This window comes from Ixodes scapularis, unplaced genomic scaffold (assembly GCF_016920785.2).
Source record: "Ixodes scapularis isolate PalLabHiFi unplaced genomic scaffold, ASM1692078v2 PGA_scaffold2__306_contigs__length_199485367, whole genome shotgun sequence".
NCBI classification, from domain to species: Eukaryota; Metazoa; Arthropoda; class Arachnida; order Ixodida; family Ixodidae; genus Ixodes; species Ixodes scapularis.
Window position 1 is genome coordinate 64,976,302 of NW_024609857.1, and position 15,944 is coordinate 64,992,245.

Here is a 15,944-nt window from a genome sequence, read left to right on the forward strand (position 1 = left end):
TTGCGTGGGCATCATTATAGTTTTGGTATTAATGCAGAAACGTAATCCCTTTCTCTAAAAGTAGCAAAATTGAATGTGAATATCTAGAAAACTATCTTTTATTTCTTTTAAAGTCTCCTTAACTCTTTGCAGTAACTTGAACTAACTTGTGATGGCAAATGTTGAGTAGCATATGACCCCCAATTAAAAAAGCGTCAACTAACCTTCACCTAAATTGAGCTAGCTTGTCTTCGTTATTGGGGCTTTGCCGCGCAAAGTCGGCTCCACAGAGATATTATCTAGAACCCACGAAGTCTGTATAACGGTGCCGCCCTATTGCAGAGCGTAGAAATTCATCATAACTTAAACCCATGGGATTAGGAAAAATAAAAAACGAACGACACAACAGAAAATCTCAAGAACAGCTGAGTTTATTCGACCACACCAAAATAAGAAAAGATGAAGAAAACAGAACATGACCTCGTGAAGATCTGACCAAACGTGGCTTGACAAGCTAAATCCCTACAACATTAGACACGCTTCCGACAACAAGCATCCGCAAAGATAATCTCCACAAAGACTACGAGAATCAACCAACTTTCTATCTCAGGGTGTTAGATTATGATGTTCCCTAACCAGCTTGTGCATGCGTTCACTTCTCAGGAAGTCACATTGTCCCAAGCTTTGTTTTATCTTTCTGTTTACTTGTGTTGCCTCCTAAGGCCTGACCCCCCTCCCCCTTTTATATCCTAAGGAGTGAAGCTTGGGACAGCAAGATTTCCTGAGAAGTGAACGCACACACTCCTTAGGATATCAAAGAGGAGGGGGAGGGGGGGGGGGGGGTAAGACCTTAGGAGGCAACACAAGTAAACAGTCGCATTGGGACAATCTGACTTTCTGAGAAGTGAATGCACGCACACAAACAAGCTGGTTAAGGAACATCATAAATCTAACACCCTGAGACGTTCTGCGTTGACAGTTTCTAATTTTTCCTAGCCCCAAGGTATTAAGTTAAGAGGAATTTTTACGCTCTGCGATAGAGCAGCATTGTTGTACAGACTTCGTCGGTTCCAGAGAATATCTCTTAGGCGCCGACGTCGTGTGGCGAAGCCCCCCATAACGAAGACAAGCTAGCTCAATTTGAGTGAAGACTTGTCACGTTTTCTCAATTGGAGGTCACACGCTACTCAACGTTTTGCCATCACAAGTTAGTTCAAGTTACTTCAAGGAGTTAAGAGCTGAAAAAGAAAAAAAAGATGGAGTTTTTTTTGTAAGTATTGATGCGCAATTTTGCTACTTTTAGAGAAAGGGCTGACGTTTACACATTAATAACAAAACTATATTAATGGCTAGGCAAATATCTTTCTACATATTCATAAACTGCATTTCAAAACTCACATTTTTATATATTTCACGATGTTTTGCATAGAGCTCTTTGTTAGTGAATAATTTGTGAAAGTGTCTCTAAAACTTGTTTTTTTTTACCTTGTTTCGTATATTATTTTGCATAGAAATATATAATTGTAACTTTAATATTTTGAGTGCATGTTATAAATTGTCTATAAAAATAATGAAAATTAAGTTAACCACGTGCCTGCTTTAGTGCGACAGTGGCGGCTGTGCAAACTGTCATAGTGAAATCTCGGCAATGTCCACGTCTCGAGCTTCTCAATATTATATCTCTGGAAAACATTTAGCTACGGCGTTCACACATAGCTGAATTTTTCTTTCAGATATATTTATTCAAAACAAGACAACTTTCGCCGAATCGAAAATTCGGCGCCGAATTTTTGGGATTTGGCAAAGCCGAACTTTTCTAAAGGTTCGGCAAAAATACATTGTTACCAGACTTAACATTGATATTTAGTTTTTTATGGCGAAAAAGGGTTTTATGTTTTTCTTTTCTTAACTTAAATTCAACATGTAATGCATATTGACACAGTTATTACAAAATAAGGTTATATTCTACAAGATAATTTTATCGGTGTCATTTTTGTGAGTTTACTGACAATTTTACAGTAACTTCTTGCAGAAGTCCTGTGAAAACGAGGTTGGTAGCAGCGGTCGCAGTCACTAATCATGATATGGGAGTTTCGGTCTTGAGGCCTCATTAGCACAAGCCAGCAAGTGTGTGTACAAATAAAGGCAATAACACTGCGTTCTTACTTTCTCTGAGAGTCACCGTTTCGTACACGAAAACTATCGCAATGGTTGGTGAGACTTCACCAGAATTGCGAACAAAATTATTGTAAATATGCATGTTTTTCGATTTGAGTCACATGACGTCAGCCTTGCATGAAAGTGTGCGTCCAATATTCGCAACGTCTCGTTTTTAACCTTTAAAATGGCGGTTTCGGATGTTAGGACACACATGGACAATTATAAAAATGGAAAGAGTTGGGAATGTTGGATGTGCAATGTCGAGCATAATAGTTCCGAGTTTAGTTTTATGCACATGCATGAAAACCACAAAATAACGCTAATTAAAAAGCAATATCCATTTGTTTCGGCAGAAACTACTTGTGAGTCGAAAACAGGTTCGTTATAATTGCAAGGGGTGCTTTAAAGTAATTGTCAATCAATGTTTCAACTACCTTGTTGCGTCACTAGAAAGGTCAAATGAAAATCCCGTTATCAGGAATGTACTGCATCATTTGTCACTTGCACGGTGGACTGCATAAATGAATGGTTGATCTTCTGTTCTTGAAGCAGAAAATATTGGAGAACCACGCTCTCAAATGCACAATTACCATGTCGCCCATTCCACACCTCAATGTAATCGCTGGTTGTAACACACTGTACAGTGATAACCACACGACCACATGGCGTCCATTTGCAATCCATGGCCCCGTAGCGTTTTCGCACGTGCGCAGACATTTGCCGAATTTTCACCGAATCTTTGCCAAACTTTCTTTCAAACGTTTGGCATATGCCGAAATTTGCCGAATCTGAAGTTCGACAGATTCAGTCTATCACTAATATTTATTACAGAAATATCAAAATATGACCCGCACAGTTATTGTACAGTCCGACGTTGAAAAACCCTCATACTTTATGAAGCGTTGGTAAATTCACGTAAAACGTGATGCTCATGGCCACGTTGCGCTCTACTCTGCCCTTAGGGGAAACAAGTATGTTGCACACCTCTAGCAAACTTCCTTTCAAAATTCAGCACTTTCAAGGCAGATGACTTCGGACTAGTAGCAGATGGCTTCTACGGCTTGCACATACTGTATTTACTCGCATAATGAATGCATGTTTTTTCTCGAAAAATTGACACATATTTGTGGGGGCGTTCATGAAGGGGGGTAAAATTTCTGCATCTACACACTTTCTGCAAATGTAATATTAGGTGCCAATATGACACCGCAAGGTACTGTGGCACATCTCCACTGATGGAGGCGCACCCACAGCTGGTCGGGGGTGCGCCACAGCAACTGTGCTTTATAAATTGGGAATTTTTTTAGGGCGCTTTCGGCGAACCTTTTGCCAAAGGAAAAGCACCCTACGAAGCTCACTCAGCACGGAAAGCGATGCAACCATTATTAGGACTAACCACTTTCACGATTTCACAGTCCGAAAGCGGACCACAGATGACTGTGCGTTTGCTGACGTCATTGCATCTGATAGGCGAAGAATGTCTGGGGCTGGGCAATTCCTCGACCAAAGCTTCGTCAAGTGTGCGCGCCGCTCGGCTCCACAGTTGATCACTTCCACAACTACACAGCCGCAGCCATTACAAGAACAGCTTGGCTTGGCTTGGCTTGGCTTGACTTGACTCGACTTGGCCTGACCGCTTGGTGGCAAAAGAAAATTGGCTTGGTGAGTTGGACGCAATTCGAGACTTGCAGAGCCCAAATTGGAGGTGCGTTCATTACAGGAGGAAAAGAAGAAGACCCAATATTGGTACCCGTTGGGGAGAGTGCATTCATTATGCGAGTAAATACGGTATGGCGCAGCAAGACATGCACTCCTAATGGAACGCTCCCACGTACCACTCCGACACCCTCGTTGGATCGCGGGTTCTGTAGTTTTCGTAGTTTGCTAATTGTGATACTTGTTATTCGAGTAGTCTGTTAATATGAAACAAAGAATAGAATAGTGTGACTGTAAAAGTCACGTGACAAATGCATTATGCATCGGATGGACCCAGTCTTCAGTGTACTTGCCTCCTGCAGAGTGTTGGAAAGCTGTTTGAGGGTTGTTCTCAAGATGCTCTCAGGATCCATGTCCAGAGGAAAGTCCTGCAGGAAGACAACGAAGTGCACGGAGCAGATAAATCCCTGTAGTATTTATTTATTGCTAGACAAATAATCTGGCAAGGTTACCTGCATTAAACAAAATACAGTTGAGGCATCCCTCTAGATGGGATATGCAAGTTTTTTTGGAACAAGCAATGAATCATTGTATAAAGAAGCAGTTCAGGAGAGGTTGCCTAGATACACACTTTTGAGCAATAACTAAATGCTGAAAAGTTTTGCAGATATAGCTTTGGTGAATCTGCAACAACGGCAATGATCTGCTTTAGGAGTTGGTCTGTTGAGTTCAGTTTCATCAAACATCTCTTCAGTCATCTTGCATTGAATTTTTTTTTTATATTTGGTAAGACTATCGCTCTTATATTATGACTTATTGATAGCTTTCGCTAGAGAACGCCGAATGTTATGATGAGTTCTTTTAACCATTGGACGCATACGGTTCCCAGAAGTTTCTTGCCTATCTCGGAATCGGAGCAAATGATTATGAGCTAGTAAGACCAGCATACTCATCAAAACTTGTCATCATGATCACCCATGCACCAAAACGACATGGCAACTTGCAATGGTATATGTCAGAGTTAATTCTATGTTGCATAACCCAAGCACGACAGAGAATGACAGTGCTACCTGTGTATCATACTGTCTAACGTGGTGAGCCAGACTCGTTGTGGCATCTGCAAGTTCCCTCTGAAAAGATAGCAGTCAAAAACATTACAAAATCACCACCACAAAAAAAAAAAAAAAAAAAAAAAAAACTAAGCCATTTTCACATTAATGTTATAAACTATAGCAACCATCTTGCCCCTCAAACGTCCCAAACGGTAGCGCCGAACTGCACCTGCAAGCGTCTTCGTTTTGTTAGGACCGAAGGGCCTTCTGATCAAAAGTGTTGTGACGCCACAAGTCGCACAATAGCGGAGCTGCCACCCTCGGCAAGGATAACGGAAGTATAATGAGAGGGGAGAAGGGGGGGGGGGGGGGGGGAAGGGAGGGGCAGCTGAAGCCAAGTTTCATTTCATTGTTTGTTTTATTGTTTAGTTTATGTATTAAATATTTTTTTGTACTAAACGAAATTCAGATATTGCAATCCGAGTTGCTTGAGAGAGAATGCTATCTTGGCGGGTTAGTTGTTACTTTCACTACGTGCATGAACGGCAATTTTAATTTTATGTTCAATCACGAAGTCATCACGATGCACGTGATGACTTCGTGATGCATGCCAGACGTTACACAACTCCCCCAAGTATTATTATGGGAGGGGGAGGGGGGCATAATCAGTAAAATAGTTAGTAAAAAATAACATGGCTTTGATTTTCAGTTTTTAAGCAACAAGTGTCGGTAAAGCAATGTCAAATCCCGGGGCTCTTTGCACCGAGTTCCCTAAACTGTTTTGTGTGCCTAATGTGAATGGTATTATCCAACAAAAGTTTACACAAAGAGATTTTTCCTTCTTCTATAGACAGAAGCCTCTCTTATAGACAGATGATGATGATGAAAAGAAGGATTTTCAGAGCCCCTTGAGGCAGATTTTGCAGATTTGTCATTAAAACCAAAATGCCTGCACCTACATGTGCATGTCCTGCATTTCCTACATAGGCAGAATATTGTTATATTGTATTTAAGGGAATATGAATGGGCACAGAAGAGTTAAGATATCCTAGGTAAAAACAGATGTGTGTTCCTATCGTGGGCGGTGACATGTTAAGAATGCAGTAGATCAGGGTTCGCAAACTCATTCAAGTGGCAGGTGCCAGATAGCTCACCTCAGAAAAGTCAAGGGCCAACACAAGTTTTCAGGGGGGGGGGGGGGGGGGGGGGGGGGGGGGGAAGGGGGTCAAGAGATGTCACAGAGAAGAGACCTTGTTTTCATAAACTTGCAGTTTTGCCAATGACATGTTTAGCTTTAATTTGTTTATAAATCTATGCTTTAAGCCTGTACATGATGCGAGAACAAGAGAAAGCACACTGTCGTTCCCATTGCTCAATTCACCCAGGAATTAACTGAGCTTGACGTGCCTCGAAAAAATTAAAATCTCTTCATAAGGACCGTTTTTTCTCTCCTGAAGAATCCCGAGCTCCTAGCATCACCTTTGGCAGTTGCTCCTGCTGAGTGAGAGTTTGTGCAGCCAAGGTGCGCCCTTGAGCAAAGAGATCAAACCCCCAGCAGAGTAGCGAAAATGCCGTACAGGTGATTAGCGTGACAAAAGCCTGGGAAGCCAAAATTAAAACGAAACACAAGCCAAATGGAAACAAAATATAGTATAAAATATATGTGAATATGTTATAAGAGAAGAGCCACGTTTAGAATGTAAATGAATAGGCAATAAAAGATCATTGTGGCGCATGCAATTTCTAGAGCTGGAAACATGGGAACGAGGGCTCGCAGCCATGGGGTGCTTGGGGGCCTCATCCTAGCGAGTCAAGGGCCACGTGTTTGAGACACCTGCACTAGATGCTCCGCCTGCTGTGCAAGCTTTCTGCCTTCCGTAACACTTTGTGGCAAGAGCTCCTAATTCCGGCGGAAGGCAAGGAGCATGTTCTGGAGGCAGAGCTCCTACTTTATTTTTAGCCTGCCACCGACTGTAGTGCAAGTCTTGAAGGATCATAGACAGCTCAGAAATCAAGGGCAGGTTACACAAAAACCGTCCAAGCCAATGTCATTTTTAATAAAAAAAAAAATACCGAGGCCGACACATCACGCGCATTCTTCGGTGCACCACTACAAAAGGTCATTGAGTTTCAAGGAAGGCATTGCTCACCTCAGCATTCCAAATTCGGTTGGCATGCTCGTACATCACCTTCACATACTTGTGTAGCTGGTGCGCATCTTGCTCAAAAAGGTTGACAAGGGACCGCGTCTGCGCAAAGGACATCACAAAAGTCAGGTCACTCTCCACAAAAGGGCCAGAAATTAGAACAATCAGATGCTGAATGCAGGAAAGTCAAGTAAATGTCTAACCAAACAAAAGAAACAGACACTGGTTTCGTTTTATTGCGTTTATTGCACTGATGTTATTGGGCCGAGTAATTATGAAGCACCCTTTGGAGTGGTCAAAATTCCATTGTGGAGGATCAAAAATAATGTTTGGAGCATGAGCATATAGATATCATTCATTTTGCTGCCAATACTATGTTGAGAATCACGTGGCGACCTGTCTAGCTAAAGGACAAGGAATTCTTTGCTTAGCATCATTTCACAAAAGAATTTCATTCCTCAGATATTCACCACGAGTTGCTTAGCATACCCCATAAGTAGGGTGTGTATTTTCCGGTTTTAACCAAAAAAACACCGATAAACATCCGTCGGTGACGAAAGTATAAAATCGGGTAAAACCGAAAAACACCGGTGGTTGGATATTTTCGCCCCGGTTAAAACCGAAAAACACCAGTCGTCGCACGATTCCGACCTAGCGAAACCCCTTCCCCGTAGAGGTTCGTCAAACGTGTTATCTCGTGGATCCTGCATTCTTCCAGTGTCTATACATGGCTTGCACGTGGCGTCAGTCCGCCCCCCTTTCTGGGGGTCAAAAGCGTCTAGTTAATGCAGTGGAAACTAAGCTCTCACACCGCCTTTACCCCATTGTGTCGCCCATGGCCCCCTTTTGAGGAAAAATTAACGCAGTGGAGGGTACGCTCTCACATACCCTTTCCCCATTGTGTCTGGCCAAGTAATGTCGGTGCAAGCCATGTATTCAGAGGTTGCTGTGGTTCCTGGAAGACACTGCCAACATCCGTGTCGTACAGAGCTACTGACCTTTCAGAACTGACATGTGTTCCTTGTTATCTGTTTAGTTTCCATGGGCTTTTGGGGAAACGGGAAAAGGGTTTTGTTGGGGGGGGAGTTGTTCGGCTGTATATAAAAGGATCGTTCTGTAAAAAAAATTACAGACGTGTTTGAGAAGGCGCGTCCGTCCCGCGTCTGCGGGTTTTCTCAACGTGAGACTTGCTTCCCTTTGTCGTCAAGCGGAGTTGAAGGCTACCAGGATGGGAAGTAAGCGGAAAGCTCAGGGTGACTACGCTACAGATTTCAAGGATGAATCGTCGTTCTGGTTCCGCGTGCCAATTGTTAATCCGTGCATAAACGTGGAGCTGCCAGAGGGATTTGTGCCTTATGAAAGTATCTATCGGCTGGTCCTCCGAGACGAGAGCTACCTGAGTGACCTAGAATCAGAGTTTCTTTGTTACGGCCAGTATGCTGTGACTAGCACCGTTGATCCAGTGTTATTTTGGAAACTTCATTTACCTGACTGGCCACTACTGTCCCAAGCCTCGCTGGACATTTTGGGATTTCCTGTGTCCAGCGCAAATGTAGAGCGTGCGTTTTCAAAATTGCGGGTTGTGAACCGCAAGGAACGTGCTGCCATGACGGATGCGAGCCTCTCGAAGTATGCTTGCATCTACTATAATAACCAAGTGTGAGAAATATATGTTTCCTTGAGAAGTGTATGAAATCTTTGAATAAAATTGGAACTCTCTGTCTGTGATCAATCATTTTTTTCCACCGATAGTCACCGATTTTAGCCTCGTCGTGAAACGTTCCACCGAAATACACTGGTGTTTCGAAAATAAATAAACACCGAAAAACATCCGCCGATTTTTCTCACAAATAAACACCGGAAAGTACACACCCTACCTATAAGGTAACAAGGATGTTATGACAAGAGTTAAGATTTTCGTTTAACAGGTTTCATTGCAGCACCGGCCACTTCTGAAACATTTTAATTTATGAAGAACAGAACCTGAACATCTGTGTGTGGTAAGTTGAGGTACACATAAAAACAGATCAAATTATATTACGCCGATCTAATGTTCAAAAAACCTGCTGGAGTACAAAATTTAATGTTTTGCTCAAGTTCTGAAGATTTCATACAACTACAATTTTGAATTCAGTTAAAAAAGGAAGCATTTTATTTATTTACGAGCATCAATGGCACTTCCGATGTACTGTTGTAATAATGTGAAATGAACAAGTGGGCAATAAATATACTACAGTGCAATCCACTTATAACAATACTACATATAACGATGCAACGCTTATAACGATCAGTTTCTAGAGTTTCTAGACTGGAAATAATCAGTTTCTAGTCCAGATACAATGATAATCGGGTATAACGATTGAAATTTTGGGTTTTCTCCTTATCGTTATAAGTGGGGTGCACTGTACCTACTTAAAACAGCTGAACTTGTTAAGGTCATTCCTTACATTCCGTTCGTCCACTGCGGAACTTTGTTTACTTTTAAGTTTTGTCGACTATAGCCTTTAAACAATTGAAAGCCTATATAGAGATGGTGGCTTAAAGTGAGATTTGACAAAAAAACAAATTGAAGCTATGGTGCCTCACAGGTAAACCTAATCAAGGTTATTTAAAAATTCGGTTGCTACACCCAAGTTTCCTTGAATATCAAATTTTAAAAACAAAATTCACAACCAGTGTTGCAAGCAACGCGTCAGGATATTGCAGCCAATATAAACTGGCCACCGTTTTATTCAGAATATTTATCTGCAAGGCAAGTTGTCACACTAGTCTTATCCACGGATCCCTTTAAACAGTTGAAAGACCATATAAAGATGGTGGCTTAAAGTGGGGTTTGACAAGACAAATTAGAGCTATGGTGCCACTCAGGTAAACCCAATCAAGGTTATTTAAAAACCCTGTTGCTATACCCAAGTTTCCTTAAATATCAAATAAAAAAAATTTAAAAATCACGAGTGTTGCATGCAACTTGTCGGGGTGTTGCAATCAATATAAACTGCCCGCCATTTTATTCTGAATATCTATCTGCAAGGCAAGTTGCCACACTAGTATTCGCCGGATGTCGTACTTTTTTATTCCTATTTATTAATTTTTGTTAATACTCGACGTGCACATATCCACCATGCCTCACTCAAGAAGTGAGCTTCCTCTAAGCAGATGGCTGTGCTGCGACGAAGCAAGATACACAAAATAGCAATGCCTGCATCCAACTGTCGCTACTCCAGAGTGTACTTTTCGCACAAGACGGACACTCAACGAAGCTACTATCCTACCCAAACAAAACAGGGACAATGAGATATATGGCGGAACTTCCGAATTCTGTCAGCAATCTATACAAAAATCAAATAAAATGCAGCATTATTCAAAGCAAAAATCGGAAGTCCCAAAAATTAATACACACCTACACTAACAATCCTGCAGCGTGGCAGAGCCTGAGTGATTGATTTCAGTATTGAGAAGAAAAATCTCCTGCTGCGGTGTTGTCACAAATTCCTCAACTTGATTGAAATGTAGCAGGGTAAGCACTTTGGCACAGGATGGCACAGCAATCACATCACAGCTAATGGCACCTTTGGGGAAGTGTAAGCTTCCAATGGGCCGTGAAAGCCTTTCTCACAGCAAGACAGGCCAATCTTTTTCAGTGGAGGGACTACAGTGCTGCACCCAGCAATATACTGTAAACGACTTATTCTTCGCGAGGGCCCAGTTTTCACGAATTTCGCAAAGAATAGGTCCCGCGAACAATGCCGGTAAAATGTAAACACATTACAATCTATATTGAGATCCCACCGCGTCGCGAAAAAATTAGAACCCACGAATTATTCCAAAACTTCAGCTTTGACCTAAATCACGAAATACTGAGCTCGCAAAAAATAAGTCTTTTGCAGTACCACTATTTAGAAAGCTATAATTTAGAACCAGACTGAACAAAAAAAAAAGAATATATATATATATATATATATATATATATATATATATATATATATATATATATAACTTGTTTTAGCGCACCATTAAAGGGACACTGAAGTCATTTTTGAAAAACGTCGTTTTTGATCCTATATTGTTTAAAATGTGTTAGTTCTCACATATACCAACAAATCCTATCCCACAAAACCGCCTATTCATCTCAGGGCAAGAGAAAAACATTGCAGTCTTTTTGCTCGCGGACTACACTGTGTGGACCAATGAAAGCCCTACAATTAGGGATGCCGCGAACTTTTTTCGAATCGAAGTTTCGATGATCGAATCAAGCGGTTCGAAAGATTTCAAATTTTCGAACTTTTCATATCGATAAATTCGACAGAAGTCGAATTTTCGAACTTATTAAACTAGGAAGTTCGACGCTTTTCGAATTTTCGAACTTATTACGCTGCAAAATTCGATGCTTGTCGAACTTCTGAACTTGATAGACTAAAGAATTCAATGATTTTCGAACTTTCGAACTTCTTGCACTAAAAAGTTTGAAGCTTTTCGAACTTTCGAACTTCCCACGCTAAGAAATTGATAATTTGTGAACTTTCGAACTTATTAATCTAAAGAATTCGAAAATTGTCAAACTCTCGATTCCTGAAAAGTCAAAAGTTCGACGAACTTCGAACCTTTAGGGCAAAAGTTTGAAGCTCATCGAACTTCGAAAGACCGAAGGGCGGTTTCATTTGGATTCAAGCAGTGAGGTACATTCGTAATTTTTTTCCTTTTTTCACTATTTTACACGGGGTGACACATTCCTTGCGAAAGACAATGCCGTTTATTTCAATCATCTGGCATGCTTGGTTTTAGAAAAATAGATTCCCGAAGGAGCGAGGAAGGACGACGGGTTTTTGACAATTGTCGTTTGTGCCATATTTGAAGCGCGCTATAGCTGAAGCTATTTGTGGTAGAGATATTAAACTTTTTAAGAATGATCTATATATAGCCTAGGTGAGTGTCGTCTTAAGATATGATCATTGTTGTTCAAGACGAGTTTCGAATAAATATCCAAACATGTACCTACGGACAATTATGCCCTAAACTTGGTAATTTTTTTCGCCTACATTGTTTGGGTATCGCATTTAAATTAACACCAGAGACAGTACATATCATAACCATCTGCAGAATACAAAATAATGTATTTATTGTTTTTTTCACGTTAAGGAATAAATTAACTCGTGGGGGAAGATTTCTAAAATTGTTCAAATTCAGCGCGTCATAAAAAAATTTTTTTTTTTTTTTTCTCTCATTTTACGCTTTTGGGACGTGTTTCTTTTGGCCTGTACACATTTTGGTAGGATAAACTTGTTTCATAGTTCTGGGCCTCTGAATATGCAAGAATACAACACTTCCGGCCGGCTTCTTGACTATTTGCTATTTGCAAGAAATAGTGTAAGAAGAAAGAAAAAAGGGGACAGGACAACGTCTCAAACTCAGCTGAGTTGAGTTTGAGACGTTGTCCTGGGCTGAGTTTTCAGCTGAGTTGAGTTTGAGACGTCCTGTCCCCTTTTTTCTGTCTCTTTGAACTTTTCCTTTCAAATTTCATTCCCAGTCTCAGGATTTTGCATTGTATACAAACTAAACTTACTATATGCCAGCGTCACTCGGGCGGCGTTCAATCTGATTGCTACCAGCGTGCAAGGGGGTAGGGTGGCAGTTTGCCAGATCACTTCAAGGTTTTTCCAAACCTGGCCGTTTCGAACTGGATGAGTATCGTTAAACAGTGCGTTCGTAGGATCACTACTTCGTAATGCACGTTAATGATCACCCCGGGCGGGCAGTCACAATTACTGATCTATTGTTACACGTCACCACACTGAAAAATATTCCAGGACATCCGGGACACTCGTCGTCTCATTTAATTGCCTGACCAACTTCGCGCAGTCTAAATATCACACCCGAACTTTTCTAAAGCTGATTTCGTGAAAACGAGTGAGGTGTGAAAACATTATTTGAAACTGAAACTGTGGCGGAACATGGAAACCGGACTTCGAACTTTGCGCACATGGACTTAAAAAAAAGAAGACCCTTCGAAGTTGTTTTTTCTTTTTCTTTTTTTTTTTTTTTAATTTAGCATTAAAAGAGAATCGAAACCTTCGAACTTTTCGAGTTTTATGTAGAAAGAAATTCGAAATCTTCGATTTTATCGAACTTTAATATGTTTTTAAAAATTCAAAACGTTCGAATTTTTCGAATTTTAGATCCAAAGAAATTCGGAACTTTCGAATTTTAAATTAGAAAAGTTCGAAATCTTCTAATTTATCGAACCTCAAGTAAACAAGTATTCGAAATAATCGAACCCGAACTTTTAGAAACCGTGAAAGCTTCGAACTTTTCGAATTCGAAACCCCACGATTCTGGAAAGTTGCGAATTTTTCGAATTCGAACCTCCCTACGATCGAAAATATCAAAACTTTTTGAAATCGAACATCAGTTCGATTCGAAAATATCGAAACCTTTCGAATTCGAACCTAGGGTGGTTCGCGGCATCCCTACCTACAATACGCGCAGATTCCGAATGATTTTATTATAACTCGTTTTGAACAGCCAAATAGGTACACATTCGGATAACACTCCTCTTCTTCTCCGCGGGTGAAGCCATCGCTTGCAACTCGACGACAAGCGCCCTTCGTCGACCACTTCACTCGGAAGAAAATTTCTCCCAAAAAGGGTGTGTCGCAATCTTTGAACACACTTTTAACACGGAAATGAGCTACGCACGATTGTGGTTTCGAGCTTGTTGGGATGCTTAGAGCATCTAGATTGAGTTAGAACTACAAAAAGACGATCTCAGAATCGACTTCTGTGCCCCTTTAAATTTTACTTTCTGCGCAGAAAATAGGACAAAGACAGACGCTCCATGAATATACACCTGCACCAGGGCACTTGCTCGACGAACACTATCACATTTCTAGACCACGTTAGTGGTGAGATCAAACTATGAGGAATGCATTATCCAGCTTACCGTCCAAATGGCTAAGCGTTACATTGACTGGGGTAAACTTTTGTCATGTTTCATTTATAAAACGGACCATTCCTTTACGGGGTGCAGACATGAGGACAGGCTTTGGTTGCACTGGACTTGTTCAGGACTATAGCCGGTGACAAGTCAAGAACGAAGTGGAAGCTCTTCCCACCCCTTTCCACTTCAGCGAAGCGAATGGTGGAAAGGAGGTCGCCTTCTTTCCAGCGTTCGCTGTACTAAAGCGGAAAGAGGTGGGAGGAGCTTCCACTTCGTTCTTGACCTGTCACCGACTATAGTTAAGTTTTATACACTGAACGTTTGCTGCCCAAATGGATGAAGAAGTGGAAGCTGTTCCCACTTCTTTCCACTTTAGCAGAGCGAATGCGGGAGAGGAGGCAACCTCCTCTTGCTCTGCTAAAGTGGAAGGAGGAGCTTCCACTTTACAACTGTTGACTATAATGGAATCCTCAATCCCCTTGTCAAGAGTGTGCTGCTGGCTCCTTGACAATTATCTGCAAGCTGTGCAGTGCAATCACCCATGGGGCCAACGTGTCTAGCTGCAGAGACTGGTGTCCCGACTGATAAATACAGCTTCCCTGAATTACAAACTTGAAGCTTATCGTCCTGGAATGTGGAAATCTCCCGCGCATCCCTGATTTACGTATCTCTGACTAAAATGGTCCGACTAAAATGTAAACTTGATTTGAGTTGTGAAGGCCTTTGCCGGCACAGCAGTTGGGGTATGCTGTATTTAAAAATCCTCTTTTAGAAGACACAAAGTGCTTTGACAGTTTGGCCGTGTTTTGCTGCAGCGCCGTGCGAGCAACCGGTGACCTCGACGATCACTTGACGCAAACACATCAAGTTCATTGACGAGGCGTTTCACCGGAGACTAATTAAATGACGTTACACGTTTCGAACATCCTGTCACTTCATTAAAATATTCGTGTCCGTGAGTAGCCGGACTAAAACAACTAAAAGGTTCAACAAACGAGATGCATCGTCTGATGCGACATAAATTAGCTTCCGAGCGATCTGCTGCTTTACACAGTGATATCTCTGGCTTGTAAATAAAAGCTCCACGAAAGTGTCGATCAAAAAATAATAGCGCGCAGTACGTGATAGCACTCAAGTTCCGAGACAGACCCAACCCCAAGGATATCGGATTGGCTCTGCTGCAGGTGATCACCGAAAGCGAATCTGGGCGGCGGCGATTTTCACGGCGCTTACCTGCGGATTATCGTCCAGAGCGTCGGCCAAGTGAAGAGCTTCCGGCCCTTGCATTGTGGGAATCGGTTTTGTTCCAGCCAGAAAATTATAGTGAGGAAAACTTTTCGATCAGAAGAGATCGCGCAGCACACCTTATCGAATCTGGCGTTGTTGTGGCGGCGGTGGTTCCACTGATTGGATCTTTCGCCAGTGCATCGCACTTCTTTTTCCGAACTGACCGTGATCGAAGCCGAGGGGGCTAGCGCTCCACAAGCGCGATGGCTCGTTGTTTAGAAGATGGCCAGGATTAAAAAAAGACTGAGCGAAAATGACCTTTTGCTTCTACACCCACATCAGATACAATACAGAAACAGCTGCAGCGATTGTAGAGAGCGATTCTGCCTGCCTTGACACTTGAGCAAGGGTGTTTCCAGTGTTGTTTACTGCGAGACCATGGTTGATCGAACAAATCGTGGTTTCGAATTCGACCCAAACAGTGCACCGTTCATATTTTACTTAATCTTTTACGATTGTAGTTTCTGGTTTTCAGTGTTAGTTTTACACACAACACAAGTGCACAGAAGCGGCGAAAATGATCACCAGAACGAACAGACTGCACGAACGGCACAAACACGGTTTTAGTTTCGTTTAGACTTTCCGTTCGTACGCATGCGGCGTTGGAAAAGCAATAAAACCGTACAGTCGCGATCAAGCTCTATCTTATTATCCCCCCCCCCCCCCCCCCCCCCCGGTCCGGTTCATTGGAGCTTGAATCTGGAAACGCGCAGTCCCAGGGTCCCGGCA

The 15,944-nt window shown here is 41.9% G+C and overlaps 1 protein-coding gene across 3 annotated transcripts in view; it reads right to left on the reverse strand.

Moving 5' to 3' along the window:
* LOC8032710 (DCC-interacting protein 13-alpha) overlaps positions 1-15,768 on the reverse strand; it is a 62,158-nt gene extending 46,390 nt beyond the window's left edge. Inside the window, exons 1-4 of one of the 3 annotated variants that reach the window (XM_029972008.3) lie at positions 15,162-15,768; positions 6,998-7,096; positions 4,866-4,925; positions 4,149-4,223 (exon numbers count right to left, since the gene is read on the reverse strand). In XM_029972008.3, the coding sequence (XP_029827868.2) occupies positions 4,149-4,223; positions 4,866-4,925; positions 6,998-7,096; positions 15,162-15,215 (288 nt within the window). In that variant the 5' untranslated portion in view covers positions 15,216-15,768. Of the gene's footprint in view, positions 1-3,535; positions 3,732-4,148; positions 4,224-4,865; positions 4,926-6,997; positions 7,097-10,394; positions 10,698-15,161 lie in introns of those variants that run through there. The other 2 variants (XM_029972009.4, XM_040220678.3) reach the window with 2 other exon arrangements.
* Positions 15,769-15,944: the final 176 nt, after the last annotated feature.